The 18,580-nt window shown below is 37.3% G+C and overlaps 2 protein-coding genes across 2 annotated transcripts in view; one reads left to right on the top strand and one right to left on the bottom strand.

The window, feature by feature from the left end:
• The window catches only part of LOC136885424 (aminopeptidase Q), a 256,957-nt gene that overhangs the window by 101,097 nt on the left and 137,280 nt on the right, over positions 1-18,580 (top strand). The gene's annotated exons all lie outside the window — the stretch shown is intronic.
• On the bottom strand, positions 6,582-8,844 carry LOC137503127 (uncharacterized). The gene is made up of 4 exons (XM_068230593.1): positions 8,804-8,844; positions 7,289-7,500; positions 7,106-7,200; positions 6,582-7,004 (listed from the first exon to the last, which is right to left on the bottom strand). The coding sequence occupies exons 2-4, from the start codon at positions 7,442-7,444 to the stop codon at positions 6,698-6,700; spliced, it is 558 nt and encodes a 185-aa protein (XP_068086694.1). The 5' UTR covers positions 7,445-7,500; positions 8,804-8,844; the 3' UTR covers positions 6,582-6,697.

The following is an 18,580-nucleotide window of genomic DNA, read 5'->3' as shown; positions in this document are numbered from 1 at the left end:
GTTTAATAAGTCTTTGCAGTGTGATTTTCGAAAGTCCAATGACTTCCCTTTCTTTTGCGCGAACATTTCCTTCTCTCTTCAATACCGGTAACCAGTAGCCTAAGGAGAGAGATTGGGCATATTTTCAGCCTGCAGGCTGGTTATATCTTCACGGTTATCAGGAAACATATAGGAATACTAATGTGCCAAGCTACGTGAACGGAAATTAGGTCAGCTTCAAGCTCACTGCAGAATTGAATATTAGTTCTACTATCTACTTCTATCATTTTCACATACACCGAGGTGCCAGTATTTCGTCCCGCAAGAGTTCTTTATGTACCAGTAGATCTAGACATGAGGCTGGAGTATTTGAGCACTTTCAAATACCGCCGAACTCGAATCCGCCAACCTGAGCTAGTCATACATTCTCTCCTTCACTCGCTTAAAATAATGTTAAACATTTCCTGCCTTTATTCTGATTCTGATGTATGCATTACTATAACTGCATTCTTAAAGGAAGGGGGGAGGGAATATAGATTGAATAATTCATTGCGATTTCTGCAAGTTCAAGGACTTACCACATAAGACATATGTCCTTCCTTTTAATAATAATGCTAACAGCTTTACATCCCACTAAGAACTTTTACGGTTTTCGGCATTTGGCATTTTAAACATATTTTCAGCTTACAAGTTTCCTATGTATCTCAAGCTTTCAACATTACGGAAACCAATGTACAGGAGCACTATGAGTCAAACAACATTACCAGATTTTTACATATATATTGGCTTAAATCACATGAAGACAGGTTGTGATGCAAGAATTGGATAGGAAAGAGGGCTAGGATTTAAAATGTAAATAAGCGTACAGACACAGCACTATCCTGAAATGAAAATGACGGGCAAAAAAAAACTTCAGACCTGCCAACTGTGGGGTTCGAATACATCACCATCTCCTGAAACCAAGCTAACAGCAATGTAATCAAACTGCACAGCCAGTTCACTCAGTTTCCTATGACGCGTAATAGGCCTACCACATGGGCGACCCACTTACCTGTATATGGATCTTCAATTCTTCAATTATACATGTATGCAAAAACATTATGCACCTTAGTAAGAGGTACTTCCCTAGTTGGTTCTCTGATTGGTGCACGTATAACAAATATGTTTGGGAAGAAATACTTTTATTTTATATTTATTTATATCATAAAGAAGTCATGTTGTCATAGCAAAACGAATATGCAACGAAGAAATGAATCCGAAGAGATAAGCATTATTTACTGCATTAAATATTAGTTTATTTACATGTTAAGCGATATGTAGTAGTAATAATAATAACAACAACAAACGTGTGCAATAAGGAAAAAAGGAAATAAATACAAGTAAATATAAATATAATTTACAACATTTAGAGCCATTCCATGGTCACTGAATTACAAAGCAGGGGTATGAATAAACAAACATAATAAACATGAATACTAATATTTAAAAAGCAAAAAGCAAAGTCATCTCCGTACAAACCATGAAAGCCATTGGAAGGGGGGAAGGTGAAGGCTTCCACTATCCATGACGTTGGCACTTGGTGGGGTGGGGTGGAGTGGTTAGCTCAACGCATGACCGCCTTTGCCCCCAATAGTTAACTGGTACTCATTTATCATACGCAAAACATTCCTTCCAAATTACGTTAAACCTCTGTCACTCATTATTATTATTATTATTATTATTATTAATAAATTGCAAATGGGAAATACCCCGGTGGCAACGGTCACTTACAGTAATGTGATAATAAAGTTAACATAATTACCCAACTACAACAAACAAACAAACAAACAAACAACAAGAGTACAAGAAGCAGATATATGGAAGGAAAATATAACAAGAATTACTGCTAGTTTAATATTCTAAATCGAGCAACATCATATACAAATTCACACACAACTTAAGTATTTACAGTGCTTAACAATTTGGCTTACAATATTATAGGTTGACCTTACTACTAGCTTAACATTATAAGTGATAATAAAGTGAAGTTAAACCGTAATTACCCTACAACAACAACAACATTACAACAAGCAAGAAATACTACTAATTTAACTTTCTAAATCCAGTGTCATTATATACATATTCACACACAACTTAAGTATTTCCAGTACTTAACACTACAAATTACAATACTATAGATTGAACTTACTACTAGCTTAACACTACAAGTGATAATAAAGTTAAATCATACTACCCAACAACTACAACAACTCAAGTACAAAAAGGAATTCCATGGAAAGAAATATTACAAGAAATACTACTAGTCATTCTAAATCCAGCATCATGTACAGTTTCATACACAATTTAATTATTTCCAATACTTGCTACTATGGCTTACAAAACTATAGATTGAGCTTGCTACTAGCTTAACGTTACAAGTGATGATAAAATAAAGTTAAAAACATTGTTAATTAACCAAGAACAACAACAATTACAAAAACATGAGTACAGCAAGCACTTCCCTGGAAAGAGAATACCACAAGAAAAAGCCTCCCAGTTTCACAATCGAAACCAAGCAGAAAATCACAAATTCAGTGCCCGTAATTTACAACTTTTACTTTTCATTTTACACAAATAGTCTTCTTAAATGACTTGATACCAGAAGGGAATCTATCAAAGACTGCCGCAGGTAATTTATTCCAATCCCTTATGGTCCTGTTGACGAAGGAAAACTTGCCCACATCTGTATGCTGGTTTCTGGCCCTAATTTTATGCTTATGATAATTTCTCGATAAGTATGAGGGAGGTTATAACCTATTCCTAATACAACTCCAAGCAGCCCTTCCCGTATAGCTCTTATAAAGACCACACAGGCGGGCTCTAGTTCTTCTAGATTCAAGACTTTCCCAATTAATGGTATTCCTTCTATTCCCAGTTACGAAACGCATCGCTCTTCTTTGAACTTTCTCTAGGGAATTTATTAAACCAACATGCAGATCCATATTCGAGAATGGGTCTTACAACGTATTTATAAGGTTTATTTAAACCTACTAGGGTGGTGAGCACATAAATAAGAATTCCAATGAAAGTATTTTCCTTCTGGACCTTCATGCCAGACAGATATATTTTTTTTAAAACAAATTTTTTTTCACTATAATATGATTTATCTATAGAGCAAAAGCGCTATGCAGTGTGCGTATCACAGCAATCGAGATGGAATTGGTAATGTACTATGTATCTGTAGAGCCTATATACGACTTTTTACAATTACTTCTAAAGTGAATTTCAGCTGTGTGACAACGCTGAAAAGACTATGGACTTAGAGATTGGCATTCCTGAAGAGGGTTTTCTACACTTTCCCATTTTCACACATTGATTCAAGAGTCTGTATTGACTTGTGACAAAACCACTGTATTCTTCCGAAAACCACTGATAGGGACAGGTTTGGTTGTGATCCACCGAAAACAAATTATAATGACCGGTTAGGTAGTGATCCATCGAAAACCACTGATTGTCGCAGGGTTAGGTTAGGTTCGACAGGATTTGTAATTGAGCGACTGTTGTCATTGAAAAAACTGTCGTGACGACTAAAGGCAATAAACATAAAACTGAATCCATTGGTCTACAAAGTTTTCATTCAGTAGATACGCTAGGAACTGGCGAACCAAAACCGTACATACAAAGTTTACAGGAATCAACAAAACAGGATATTAATTCGTGGTACTCACTGTTCTTTAAAGAGAAGAAATATCCTGTCAACAATAGCTGCAGTGAACATGCTTTTTCACTATTATTGTCTGGCCCCATGGCTAAATGGTTAGCGTGCTGGCCTTTGGTCACAGGGTGTGGGTTTGATTCTCGACAGGGTGGAGAATTTGAACCACCGTTGGTTAATTTCTCTGGCACCGGGGCTGGGTGTATGTCGTCTTCATCAACATTTCACTATTATTGTGTAAAATAGAAACTTACTAGTTTTGACAAGTACAGTATGTTCAACAGCGACTCCTGAATGATGACGGGCAGGATGTCCAACCTCACTAATCTATGTTCCAGACTATTTCTACTTAAAAAATTGTATTTGTCCTTTAATGTGATTTTGCAATTTTTGCTGAATATTTATGTGGCTGAAATGAAGGTGGATAAGCTACATGGTCTCCTTTATATAGGAAGAATGTATCGTGGAAATTAAACTCAATTTTGGTTTCATGTACATTACAGTTTCTCTAAGATATATTGATAGTAATTCAGTCATGTACGACGACGGTGTATTTCATGGTAAAGACAGCTGCCTCTGTGGATCAGTGGTAGAGTGACGGCCTCCGAATCCCAATATAGCGGGTTCAAACCCGGCAAAGGTAGTCGGATTTTTGAAGGGCAGAAAAAAGTCCATTCGACACTTCATGTCGTACGATGTCGGCATGTAAAAGATCTCTGGTGACACATTTGGTGTTTACCCGACAAAATTCATTAAATCTCAGCCACAGACGCCCAAGAGAGTTTCGGTTTACTCGGTCTGCCATCTAGTGGGCCTAGAGTATAACGGAACGTCAAAATTGACGAGCAGACAGCCAGATGGCGTCAACTTGAAATGTCTGCACATGGTAGCTGAGGCCATACGATTATTATTATTATTATTATTATTATTATTATTATTATTATTATTATTATTATTATTATGGTAAAGACAAATTACTTTGCAATGCTATCTATCTTAATGGTAATGTACTATGTACCTCTACTAGTGTAGGCTACTGAGTGCTTGATTCGAAGCAGTGTATCGATTCATTCAAGTGTCCGAGTGAATCGATTCACAGGAACGGCAAGCTCACGGCACACAAATCATGCACAATCACGGCTCAGTGAGCCACACGACACACACGGCTCCTTATAGGCACGCTGGACACTGGCGGGGAGTCGAGCTTTCGCTGCAGCGAGCCACAGTGAATCATGGCACACTGAAAGAATCGTACGCAGTCATGGATCAGTGAGACACAACACACACACGGTTCATTATCGGTACACTGGACATTGGCGGGGAGCCGAACTTCCTCTGAAGCAATACATACAGAGTCATGGTACACTGAAAAAATCGTATGCTATAATGGACTCTCGAGCTCAGCTCATTTGAAAATAATACCTATTCGCATCCACTGTCCTCTTCTTACAGGGAGTTTTAAACAATACATGGATTTATTTGCAGTGTTAAAAAGATAGAACACAATTCCAAAGTACCTAGGTTGTAAGTAGGTAGTCAATTAGGTTATTCTAATTACTGTATTAGTTTAATCAATCAGTATCTTTATAACTAGTTGACGTTCGACAATTACTTAAACTCAGCTCTCTAGCCTCCACACCTGGCTGAGTGGCTCAGACGGTCGAGGCGCTGGCCTTCTGAACCCAACTTGGCAGGGCCGAGCTCAGTGCGGTGGTATTTGAAGGTGCTCAGCCTCATGTCAGTAGATTTACTGACACATAAAAGAGCTCCTGCAGGACTAAATTCCAGCACCTCGACGTCTCAAAAAAAACCTAAAAGTTGATAGTGGGACATAAAGCCAATAACATTATTATTTAGCCTACCCTATGACTATGAGTCATGCTCATGACCACTCGAAATTGTCTGTTTTATATTTGGAAGAACCACTCGGTATTCTCTTAGTTTGTATGTCGCATCATTGCACAATACTTCAATAATCGAATCACAAGGTTACCGATGTACGTGGACAGTGAGTATGTAAGTAGACTGATGCAATAGCTTAAATAAATGATGTTTAATCAGAAAACCAGTGGGCTACTGTACATCTCCTGTAGCCTATACAAAATATGACGATTTTAAAAAAGCCTCTGCTGATAGAAAAAGACATTTTCAAAGATGACCGAGTTAGCTGGCCGTGCGTTTAGGGTCGCGTAGCTATGAGCTTGCATTCGGGGAATGGTGGGTTCAAATCCTACCGTCGGCAGCCGTTAAAATGGTTTTCGGTGGTTTCCCATTTTCACACCAGACACATGCTTGTGCTGTACCTTAATTAAGACCACGGCCGCTTCCTTCCCACTTCTAGCCCTTTCCTATCTCTTCTATCCTCTTTGTCGCCATAAGACCTATCTGTGTTGGTGCGACGTAAAGCAAATTGATTTATATTTAATATGTGGGCTACTTATTGTGGACACAGGTATTTTTATATGTAATTCTCTCTATATATATACAGTATACGTGAGTTGTGACTTTCAGAGAACTGTGGAAAACCATTAGATAGTGTATAAAATTTAAGTTATGTCAGTATTTTAACAGGCGTACAATGTTTACATCGTGTATTGGTGACAGAGTGCTGTCTCCCTCTCTCTCTCCCCCCCTTGCCCGCTCCTCCTCACATTGCGCCACAGCAGTTCTAGATAATTCCACTCCGATTGGACACTGATCCCCACCTGCACATCTATACCGCCCTGTAACTTGTAGATACACAATTCCCACAATTTTGAAATGTAACTTCGTTATATCAGAAAGGACGGGGCAATCAGAAATGTATTATTTCCCAGCAAAGTTATAACATTCTTAATCTCATGGAATGGCTCTTACAATGGTACAGCTAACTCCTCGGCTTCTCTTCTTTCTTCTTATTCTTCTTCTTCATCTTCCTCCTCTGATTCACTGCTTCCATGATGAATGACTAGTTCCTCCACTTCAGGAAGACCTCTCACCTCATTATTGTAGAACTCGACAATCTTCTTCTCAGTGTGTTTCACTTCATTTCTCCACATCTCTGCTGTCACCTATAAGATATATTGAAGTATCACAACCTGACAAGTATATTATAAACTCCACTTGCCTATATCCAATAAATAACATTTCCACTTGGCCTACCTGATCAAGAGATTCTTTCCACACAGCTGTAGCTCTGTCCAATCCGTGACCAGGTCTTGAAGCCACTGTTTTGTTATAATACTGTTTTGCCACAGACCATACAAATTTGATGGCATTGAAAAATGAGTGGTATGGAGGAAGTCGTAAGACAGTATGGCCTTCACTGTGCAGCATCTCGTCAACAATGTACCTGGTTTTAAAGAAACAGAGAAATATTGTTATGCATACATGAAAGTCAAATACACGAGTGTAAACAACATTATCTAAACTTATGTTTACGTGCTTCTGTACCTCTTTAAGTGACTTCGATTCATATTACACAACCTTTGCAGCTCATCTTTTGTAGCATTTTCTGGTGGAGAAACTCCATTCTGCCTTAACCATGACTGTAAATTAAAGGAAAATAAAAATTAATTTCTGTAACATCATTAAACATCATTCAGTAGAAGGAAATATTCAATTAAGTATAATTACCACTAATTGATCCTTCCTCCATTTCGTTGTTGGTTGATGCTCAACAAGCTTACAGTGATATGGTGCATTATCCATTACAATAACACAGGGTCCTATATTTCTTAATCCTACGATTAATTGCGTCTTCACCCACATCTGAAATTTCTCGCTGTTCATAGCACCATGGTAATCCTGATTTCTCTTCAAGTTTGTAGCAAATATCAAATCAGCACCTGTAAGAATTTTAAGTTTTAGTATGAAGTTATTTCTTATAAAAAAAGTATTCCCTAAAAATGAGATCACCCCTCTTCAAGGATAGGCCTATTAATAAAAAAATGTGATTTCTGTTGAATGATACAAAAAGCTGTCTGATTTTAAGTGAAACCAACTACTGTGTAGCAAAGTCACCTGATGATGAAGTCAATTAATTACTACTTACACTACTTTATCGTAACATCTCTCATGAATGTATCTCCATTAGTAGGCCTATATCTGGATTAGAAGTCCACGATCACTTGCATAAAAGATATAAGTATAAACACCCATTTCAATACCTTAGAACAAATGTAATTGCTGCGAACACTGAACCTATATCAGGCAGTAAGAAATAAGAAGCTTGGAAGGTGTTTAACAGTCAGGTATCAAGCACTGATTCAGGTGGAGATTGTCGAATGCAGAATAAACATAATAAATAGGCCTACAATACAAGTAATTTACTGATACAAATATCCAGTAATATTATATGAAAATACACTGAGTAAGTTTTGATTGAAATACCTCTCTAAGGTTAATCATTGGCCTAAAGTGAATACCTGCAAGTCTTTTTAATAACAGTGGAGAAGTCAAAATCAAAAACCACGTACAGAGCTCAATGAGCGGTAAGTTATAATGCCACTTCCGACCTAGTGCCAGTCAATTTCAATCAATCAGTCACCACTGATCTGCACTTAGGACAGTCGCCCAGGTGGAAGATGTAGTTTCAGGAATAGGCCTAGTATTTTCTTCAATAATTGCAAAGAATTTGGAAATTTATTGAACATCTCCCTTGGTAAATTATTCCAATCCCTAACTCCCTTCTTAAAAAAAACCAAATATTTGCCCCACTTTTCATCAACTTTATCACTGTACTGTGATCTTACCTACTTTTAAAATACCACTGAAACGTATTCGTCTACCAATGTCATTCCACACCACCTATCCACCGACAGCTCGGAATATACCACTTAGTCCAGCAACTTGTCTCCTTTCACCCAAGTCTTCCCAGCCCAAACCCGACAAAATTTTTGTAACGCTACTCTTTTGTCAGAAATCACCCACAACAAATCGTGCTTCTGTCTTTTGAACTTTTCCAATTCTCAAACCAAGTAATCCCAGTGAGGGTCTCATACACAGGAACTGTACTTAAGTTGGGGTCTTATCAGAGACTTATGTGCCCCCCCCCTGCATCCGTACTACAAACCCTAAATACCCTCATAACTATGTAAAGAGAGATCACCTCACTACAATAAAATGAAGTAAAATAAAGTAAGAACATACCAGGTACAAAGCCATCCTTCGTTCCAGCATGAACAATAACCAGTCTTCCTCCCTCAGACACAGGTCGACGAATTACCCCTTGAACATCATGTCCAGATTTGTGTGGTTTATTCCAGGAGTATGTGGGTGACCCTGAAAGACAAATGCACAATTGAAACCAAAGACACCTGATGAAGATAAATTATTCCAAGATTTTTTAAATATAAAATGTAATATATAACATATATATTCACCATTCATAAAAATCCAAGTCTCATCCAAGAAAACAACAGGTTTTGGTTTCTCACTGTCCTTATTACGCATGTATTCCCTCAGAAAACAGGATCTCTTAAAACAAATGTCTTCATTTTCTCTAACATACGCATAGGGATCACCTTTACTCCACACAAACCCCATGGATTTCAAAATTCTTCTTAATGATGTTTCGGAGCCCTTGTACAAATAAGTGTCATAATTTGCTTTCATGTGGTCGAAAACCTTTCTTACAGTTACGACTTCTCCTGTGGGAAGAAAAAAGAGAGTTACAAGGGACTCAAAAGAGCTGTATGACAATACATGCACAAAACATTTCTGGGAGCTTATCTCACCTGCGTGCCAATTTCTATAAATAATGTTGCAATAGATTCCTTATGAAGTCACCTTACCTTTATGTAATTTATCATAAATAAACCTTGCTATCGCTTCCTTAGAAAAACTGTCTATGCCGGTCACTGGATGTTCACGCTTTCGGCGTTTACCTGGTGTAGAAAATTCAACTCCCTTCTTGAAATTTCCTATTACTTTTCGGACTAAACCGAAACTACACTGTAAGAATACACACACAGAAATATATTACATACACATATACCGTAAGTCAACATGAATACACAAAGGTTAAGTCTACGAACCGTATCGAAGTCGACACAAGACATGGTATAGGCCTAGGCCTACATGATCAGGTTAGGTTAGGTTAGGTTCAGAATGAAATACTGCTCCTTTTCAACTGATTGTCATTATGCCAGAAACTTATCATAGAAACAAGATAAAAACGAACACTTACCCCATTTAATAATGCAACTCTTGCCATTAGCTTCGTATCACAACGACTGATACCTTCTTCGTCGTCTTCCTGTTTCAATTGCTCGTAGCAATGTACAAGCATTTCTTGACCTGAAGCTTGTAAAGGACGTAACCTTGGTTTCCTTTTCGGAGGAGTTTTTGCAGATTTTTCTTCCTTCTTAGACATCCCAATCGAATTCTGTTCGTATAAGTATGGGACGAAATAGGAACGTAATTAATAAAATGATGTGCTCATCATTTCACACAAACTATGTTATTAAATGCATTATCCGAACATGCCACAATTCTACTTACCTGGTATTAGCCAAATAGATTTACAATCCCACAGAAAAAGAAAATATGCTTTAAATATTCTCGCAAATGTATCGCTAGTGACTTTAGAGGCAATGCGGTGGCAACACGCAATTCACGCTAGAACAGTGACTGAACGTTGCCAACGTGCCAGATTAACGGTAACAGTAAGACGTCGTATCGGCAAGTAGGGTCCCTAAACTGTATGGTTACCGACACTGAAAAAGACCCAACAGCAAGAAAAGTCACTATAAATCAATACCTTAATATTACAGGGGAGAAAGGGTAAGGTTGCACCCTTAGTGTACATCCTTACACGCCCGGGACTATATATTTGTGAAACATATAATGCCTTTTCTTACCATGTTTATGCTCTATAAATAGGTTTAAAACCTATAAATGCTGACTATAAGTATTGGCGTTTCCTTGATAATTTCCTGTTAATATTTTTCTGTCTTACAGTTCTATTAGGGTTTAAAAAACTGTAGTGAGATGTAAAGTGTTCCATGGTACACCATGACATAGAACAGGGAATATAGATGGGAAATAGCTATAAGTAATATGTATATCTACCTATTTGATCCATTTCCTGATATGGGGTTGAGGATGTGGTGAGATAAAATTATATGGCATGTTATTCTGGCTGGATGCCCTTCCTGATGCCAATCTCAGTTGAGGAGGCAATGAATATGAAATGCATGATGGTGAATGAAACTGGAAAAGGTGTAAGGAATTACTGGCTGTGGCCTATGACCAGGAACTGTCCCGGTGTATGCCTGGAAGTGAAAATGGGAAACCACAGAAAACCATTTTCAGGACAGTACTAACTACTGGCATATTTTACAACTGTTTGGTTTACTTCAATGACTTGTTCATAATGATGGAGTGGGTTGAAAAACAACACAGTAAAGGAGACTGTTGAACCTTGAGCATAGTGAACATTGGAATATGTTTTTGCTCTGATTTGTGCAGCTAGATATCGAGGGTGAAAGATTTCAGCGCCAACCTACTTCTGTAACTTCTTGAAACAAAGAACTTTCTCTCATCAATTTCACTGCAGCATGATTGTCAGCATAAATGCCTTTAATAACATACACTTGATCCCATAGTGCTTGGTCTGTGGTGTAGCTTTGGTCTTTTGCCTCTTAACTGGAGGTCCTGGGTTCGATTTTATCTCATCGAAGGATCAAGAACTGGCATGGGGTTCACTCGAAGGATCATGAGATCAGCTGAAGAGCTGTTTGATATGAAAGACATTGGACCCTGTCATGGAGTCATAGCTACAGGTGAGGATGTCATCACACTGACCACATGGAACTTTTCAGACTGTTTGGATGGGTAGCAGTGATATTGGCAGGCAGGCCTAATATGGCCAACCGCTCTTCCTCAGCATTTCATCTAGATCCTAGTAGTGCAATCAGTTGATCATCGGCCTCTTATTCCTAAAGTAGTGAGTTTGATCTCAGCTGAGATCTGTAGCACTTATGGGTGTCTAAATGTGGAAACCCAAGAATTTGTTGTTGTGTTGGCAGAGAAGTTCAATTTATCTTGCACCAACATTTGTTGCAAATCATTTCACTCTTCTTTTGCTACTGCTGTTGTTCCTGCTGCTTTAAGTGTTGGTTGATAATCCACCTTCATGTGCCAATATTGAGATCTTCGATGGAATATCTGGTTTCTTTAACTGTTTTGAAGTGCTGTTTTCAAAAATTTTCTTCAAGTTTGACATGTTGTAATATTTAACAGTGACAAGTGTTCTTCCAGATTTAGGTGTTTTTTTATGATTTGGAATGGAAGGGAATGGATCATGTTGCTTGAATACCATTGATTTTATTGCTTATAATGCTTTGAACTTTTCTACCTTTTTTTATTGAAGAGGGGAAAAATTTCTTATGTGTACTTTCATCCCCTTGTTCGAAATATAACATCATGTATTTGCAGTAACTTGAAGAAAATCTCACATACACCAGCCACCATAAATGTGAATGTGGTGTTGGGAATTAAAAGTATGAATTTATCTCATTTTATCACTGAATTTCATGACTCACAGGAAAATATGACTTCTTAAGTTATCACCCAGATGGCAGATTTCCTATCAGTTATATACCTAGTCCTTTCTTAAACGATTTCAGAGAAGTTGGAAATCTGTCAATCACCTCCCTTACCGAGCTCGATAGCTGCAGTCGCTTAAGTGCGGCCAGTATCCAGTAAGAAACAATGTTAGGTTTTGGTCCACCCACTCAATACACATCACTTTACAAGTGAAAAACTATTTCATTAAAAAGCATATCAAATATTAGGGACATGTTTCCTCTCTATTTGAGACTTCATCAGCCATAAAATCACATGGTAGATTACAAAACTTATTGTTCAGAAATTGAAACAATGCCTTTTTAAAGGATTATTTCCGAAACACAAAATGACCTCACTTCTTGTGAAAAACTGTTGTTGTCTTCAGTATTAAAATTGAAACATAACTTGAAATGTGACATGCCTGCCATAATGTCTCGTACGGAATACAATATCCATTGTTGCTGTCCATATTTAAAATGGAAGTTCCTTTATGAACTGTTGAGAAAACACTGGAGAACAAATATACACATATTTTATGAGGTAGTTTAACAGTCTTGCAAACAATCTTTCTGCAATGTTAAATATGAACGACCTTACTTGAAAATGTTGCAAGCATTGTCGGAATCTGATAGTTTCAGTGTGTTGACTGGGGAGATCAACATTCTGGCCTCGGAAATAGGATTGGTACAAATCCACATCAGAACATTTAAAAACTTTAACTTGTAAGGAATACTTCCAAATTGAGTTATTCAGGTAGAAGAAATCAAGCCTTAAGAGATCACCTGTAATATGGCAAAGATGAGTATGGCATGACCACCATATTTGTGGTTTAAATCTTAAGAATATTCCTTTTAGAAAAGACAAGGTCTGGAAAGAAAGAGAGATAAAAATTAACGGGTTTAAAAACCTTGGATATCTAAGAAAAGAGATTCTGTCACGATGTATGACATAAAAGCTTATCATCAAATTGGATGAAACTCTCTATAGCTGGTTTACAACTGAGCCTCGCTCTGACTTGCTCCTTGTCACACTACTCCACGTGTTATAGTTGTTTTTTCTTTTGCCCGGTGGAACTTGACTAGTGGCAGTAAGGGTGGGAACAGTGCTATTAGTGGGAGAAGGGGAAATAGCTCGGTCTATAGTGGGAGCAGGAGGTCGGGAAGTTTGAATTAGAGCAGGTGACTTCAAATGATTAATTTCTCGTGATGATAGAAGCGATGGTATCTGTTCATATAACGGATTTTTGTTCTCCTGTACGTCTTTTAAATTTTTGTTTACGTTAATACTCTGGTCCAAACCTCTATAAATATTTTCGTAATTGCTCATCAGGTTCCCTTTGCTCACTTTTTTTTATGAAACCATTTATATAGTTTTGGACCAGAATATTAATGCAAACAAAAATTCAAATGATGCACAAGAGAACAAAAATTTGTTATATGAACAGATACCATCATTTGTATCATCACTAAAAATTAATCATTTGAAGTCACCTCCTCTAATTCAAACTTCCCGGCCTCCCACTCCCACTATAGGCCGAGCTATTTCCCCTACCCCCACTAATAGCACTGTCCCCCTCCCCTACTGCCACTAGCCAAGTTTCGCTGGGCAAAAGAAAACACAGCTATAACACGCACAGTAGTGTGGCAGGAAGCAAGTCAGAGCGAGGCTCAGTCGTAAACCAGCTATAGGGAGTTTCATCCAATTTTATGGTAAGCTTTTATATCATACAATCATGATGGAATCTCTTTTCTTAGATATCCAAGGGTTATAAACCCGTTAATTTTTATCTCTCTTTCTTTCCGACCTTGTCTTTAAAAGAAAGGAATTTTCTTAAGATTTAAGCCATGAATATGGTGGTCAAAAGCGCTGATCTTTGCCATACAACAGGTGATCTCTTAAGGCTTCAGATTTTTTCTAAAAGAATAGCTCAATTTGGAAGTATTCCTTACAAGTTAAAGTTTTTAAATGTTCTGATATGGATTTGTACCAATCCTCTTTCCAAGGCCAGAATTTCGATCTCCCCAGCCAACACACTGAAACTACCGGATTCTAACAATGCTTCCAACATTTCCAAGTAAGGTCGTTCATACTTAACATTGCAGAAAGATTGTTTGCAAGAAGTGTTAAACTACCTCATTAATTATGTGTATATTTGTTCTCCAGTGTTTTCTCAACAGTTCATAAAGGAAATTTTGTTTTACATACATACATACATACCGACCGACCGACCGACCAATACAAATAAATAAATACTGATCTGCATTTAGGGCAGTTGCCCGGGTGGCAGATTCCCTATTTGTTGTTTTCCTAGCCTTTTCGTAAATGATCGCAAAGAAATTGGAAAATTATTGAACATTTCCCTTGGTAAGTTATTCCAGTCCCTAACTGCCCTTCCTGTAAACGCATATTTGCCCCAATTTGTCCTCTTGAATTCCAACTTTATCTTCATATTGTGATCTTTCCTACTTTTAAAGACCCCACTCAAACTTATTCGTCTACTGATGTCCTCCCACGCCATCTCTCCTCTTACACCCGGAACATACCATTTAATCGAGCAGCTTGTCTCATTTCTCCCAAATCTTCCCAGCCCAAACTTTGCAACATTTTTGTAACGCTACTCTTTTGTTGGAAATCACCCAGAACAAATCGAGCTGCTTTTCTTTGGATTTTTTCCAGTTCTTGAATCAAGTAATCCTGGTGAGGGTTCCACACACTGGAACCATACTCTAGTTGGGGTCTTACCAGCGACTTATATGCCCTCTCCTTTACATCCTTACTACAACCCCTAAATACCCTCATAACCATGTGCAGAGATCTGTACCCTTTATTAACAATCATATTTATATGATTAGTCCAATGAAGGTCTTTTCTTATATTAACACCTAGGTACTTACAATGATCCCCAAAAGGAACCTTCACCCCATCAACGCAGTAATTAAAACTGAGAGGACTTTTCCTATTTGTGAAACTCACAACCTGACTTTTAACCCCGTTTATTATCATACTATTGTCCACCGTCCATCTCACAACACTATCAACAATGGACATTGTATTCCGTACGAGACATTATGGCAGGCATGTTACATTTCAAGTTATGTTTCAATTTTAACATTGAAGACAACAAAAGTTTTTTGCAAGAAGTGAGGTCATTTTGTGAAAATAATGTATATTTATTTATAAATCTTTTGCATTTCTAAAATAATCCTTAAAAAGGCATTGGGTTCTTCCATTTGTTTCAAGTTCTGAACAATGAGTTTTGTTATCTACCATGTGATTTTTATGGCTGATGAAGTCTCATATAGACAGGAAACATGTCCCTAATATTTGATATGTTTTTAATTAAATAGTTTTTCATTTGTAAAGTGATGTGTATTGATTGGGTGGACCAAAACCTAACATTGTTTCTTAGTTTTAGCTGTATCAATGCAGATCTATATGATGAAGTTCTTAAATTGTACTACAATATCCAGTATTTGGGAGATAGTGGGTTCAAACCCTACAGGGCTTTCCCTGTTGGCTAGTATAGGGACTGTGATGAATCGTCCGCTAGGAGCATCACCATTGCTATCTGAGCGTTGGTATCTGTAATTGTAATATGGTTATGTTCGGTAGTGTTGTTCTTTGAAGGCAAAAACTTAATTGTCATGTATTATTGTTAACCGAAAGTGAAGAGCGTGTGATTTGGTGATGGTAATCTTTTATTTAGTGTATAGTGCTGGGTTTATAAAACTTACAAAAATACCGACGAGGAAAAAATGCCTACTTGCCTCATTCCAGGATGTAAGTCTGGCTACAAAACTACGAGAGGTAAACACTTCTTCAAACCACCTAAAAATGAAGCAGAATTTTTAAAATGGGAAAACACGTTTCCCAGAAAGGACAAAAAGCTTTCTGATAAGTGTTATGTGTGTGATTCAAATTTTTCTGATGAATTTATTGTTAAATCAGATTCATTTGTAATGCAAGAGATAGAGATAGATGGAAACTGAAAACTGGTGCTGTCCCTCATATATTCCCCAATTTGCCACAGTATCTCATGAAACAATTAAACAAATGAAAATCACCCCGTAAAAGACAGCCTCTGAAGACAGAGGAAGGTTCAAGAAACAAATCACACAGCCATCACCGCGAATTAAATTTTGATGCTTTTTCTGAGAGTGCTAAAAGAAATGAAATAGATTCATACACAGCTAAAAAGACAATAAGTTCACTTAGAAACATACTAAAGAGACAGGGACGTAATATAATGGCTATCCATAATAAATTGAAAACACTGTAGCTAATGCTAAGATTTTGTTGCTAGAAAAACAACTAAGAGATTCCAAATTACAGCTAAATTATTCAAGTGAGCTGACATTAAGTAGAAAGCAAAAGGTGATTATTGACACCATGCTAAAAAAAAATGTCACCTAAGAAATAAAAAAGAAATGAGATATGGTAATGAATTCCTTTTAGATAATCTCCTATTTAAAATTAAATCACCTAAGGTCTATAGACACTGTTTAAGGCATGATATGCTTCCTCTTCCTTCTGAGGCTCACCTGCAAAAATTAGTTAAAGGTCTTAAGTGCCCTTACGGGGTGAACACCCATGCCATTAGTGCTACTGAGAACTATTGCTGCGATGAGAAGTGTGAAAACAATCACACAGGAATTCTCATATATGACGAAGTAAAACTGAGAGAAGAGGTTCAGTTTAACACCAACTCATTAAAAGTTGATGGATTCATAAATTTAGGAGAACGCACCCAAGAACATGGAAAAAATAAACTCTCAAATCGTGTGTTGGTGTTCATGTTTGTGCCCCTATTGCATAATTGGGTTCAACCGGTTGCTGTGTATGCAAACTGAAATTCCACATCTGGCGGTATTTTGTCATGAATTTTAATCCAGATGGTCTTACAACTGGATCAAATTGGCACCAGAATTATAGGTTTGCCTCAGACAGAAGTCAGTCTAATAAAAAGGTGTGGAAAAATTTAGGAATAAATGGAAATGAAGAGAAGGTCGTGTGCTCTATTTCTAATCCTTTTGATTCTAGTAGGAGACTTTGGGCCTTTCAGATGCTGTACATATAATTAAGTGCATCAGAAATAATTTTCATGACAAAAGACAAGTCTATTACAATAATGAAGTTGTGGATTTAAAATTCTATCAACAAGTTTTCGAAATGGATAACTGCCATAAATTTGTAGGTTTGAAAGTTTGCCACAAGCTAACGTCGGCACATATAGACCCCACTTCATTTCAGCGCATGAACGTGAGACTTGCTTTTCAATTATTTAGTAATTCTGTTGCAAATGGCATAAAGTTCTTTAGACAGATAAACTCGGAGGGATTTGAAAACAGCGAACCGACTGAAACGTTCACAAGGGAATTAAACATCCTAATAGATGTATTAAATACTTCTTTACCAGTAGGGGCTCTTTATAAAGATTCAATAGGGCATCAAACCTTAATAAAATGGAGAGATAACCTCAATGGGAAGAATAATACTTTTGCTTCAGAAAAAAATTTGAATCTCTAAGAGTAACAATTGAGAGCACCATACAGGTATCCGAGTATTTATGGAATAATGGATTCCGATATAAGCTCACAGCCAAATTTAATCAAGATCCACTAGAATGGCACTTTGGTATATTATGCTCATTAAGTTGTGACGACCACCCTTCAACAATAGATTTTCTGAATTTACACATGTTGCAGTCTATTTATATCCCAACCAAACTTGCCCTGTCATCGGGTAGTAATTGTGAGCCCAAATTTGAACTGACATTGTCATCATTCAGCAATCAAATGAGAACGCTGGGTAAGAAGACAGAAGAGAGAAATAAGGCTGTAGTAGAAAACACACAAAATAAAATAAGACAAGCACCAGACTTCACTGAGGACATGGATGATCTCTTACAGGACTGGGAGAACAATTTAGGTCTAATTAACAGCGATAGCCGCAGTCTTGCAAAGGAGTGTTTGATTTATTATCTAGGGTGATATGTAATACGCAATGTATCCAAGGTCACAAAATGTCATAAATGTGTCAGCCTGCTTCATGGAAAGCCTACAGAAGAAATACTTGCCACAGCCCTCACATTTATTGAGGACTATAGCAATAAATACAGCACTGACAGCACTTTCCTCAACCATCCTTCAAGAGCAGTTTATAATGTGTTCGTGCAAGCTGAAAGTGTAGTGGAACAAAAAATCTCCTGTGAACATAGTCTATGGGGTGATATATTTTACGAGTGTTTGGACAGTTTGCACAGTATCACTATTAATTCTAAAGAATTAGGATGCTGTGATGACCATGTTGCAGACATTACCGCTAAACTTGTGTTTCATTATATGAAATGTCAAT

The sequence above is a fragment of the Anabrus simplex genome, chromosome 1, assembly GCF_040414725.1.
Source record: "Anabrus simplex isolate iqAnaSimp1 chromosome 1, ASM4041472v1, whole genome shotgun sequence".
Lineage (NCBI taxonomy): Eukaryota > Metazoa > Arthropoda > Insecta > Orthoptera > Tettigoniidae > Anabrus > Anabrus simplex.
The sequence above is the reverse complement of the archived record's forward strand: the minus strand, read 5'-3'. Positions and strand labels throughout refer to the sequence as shown.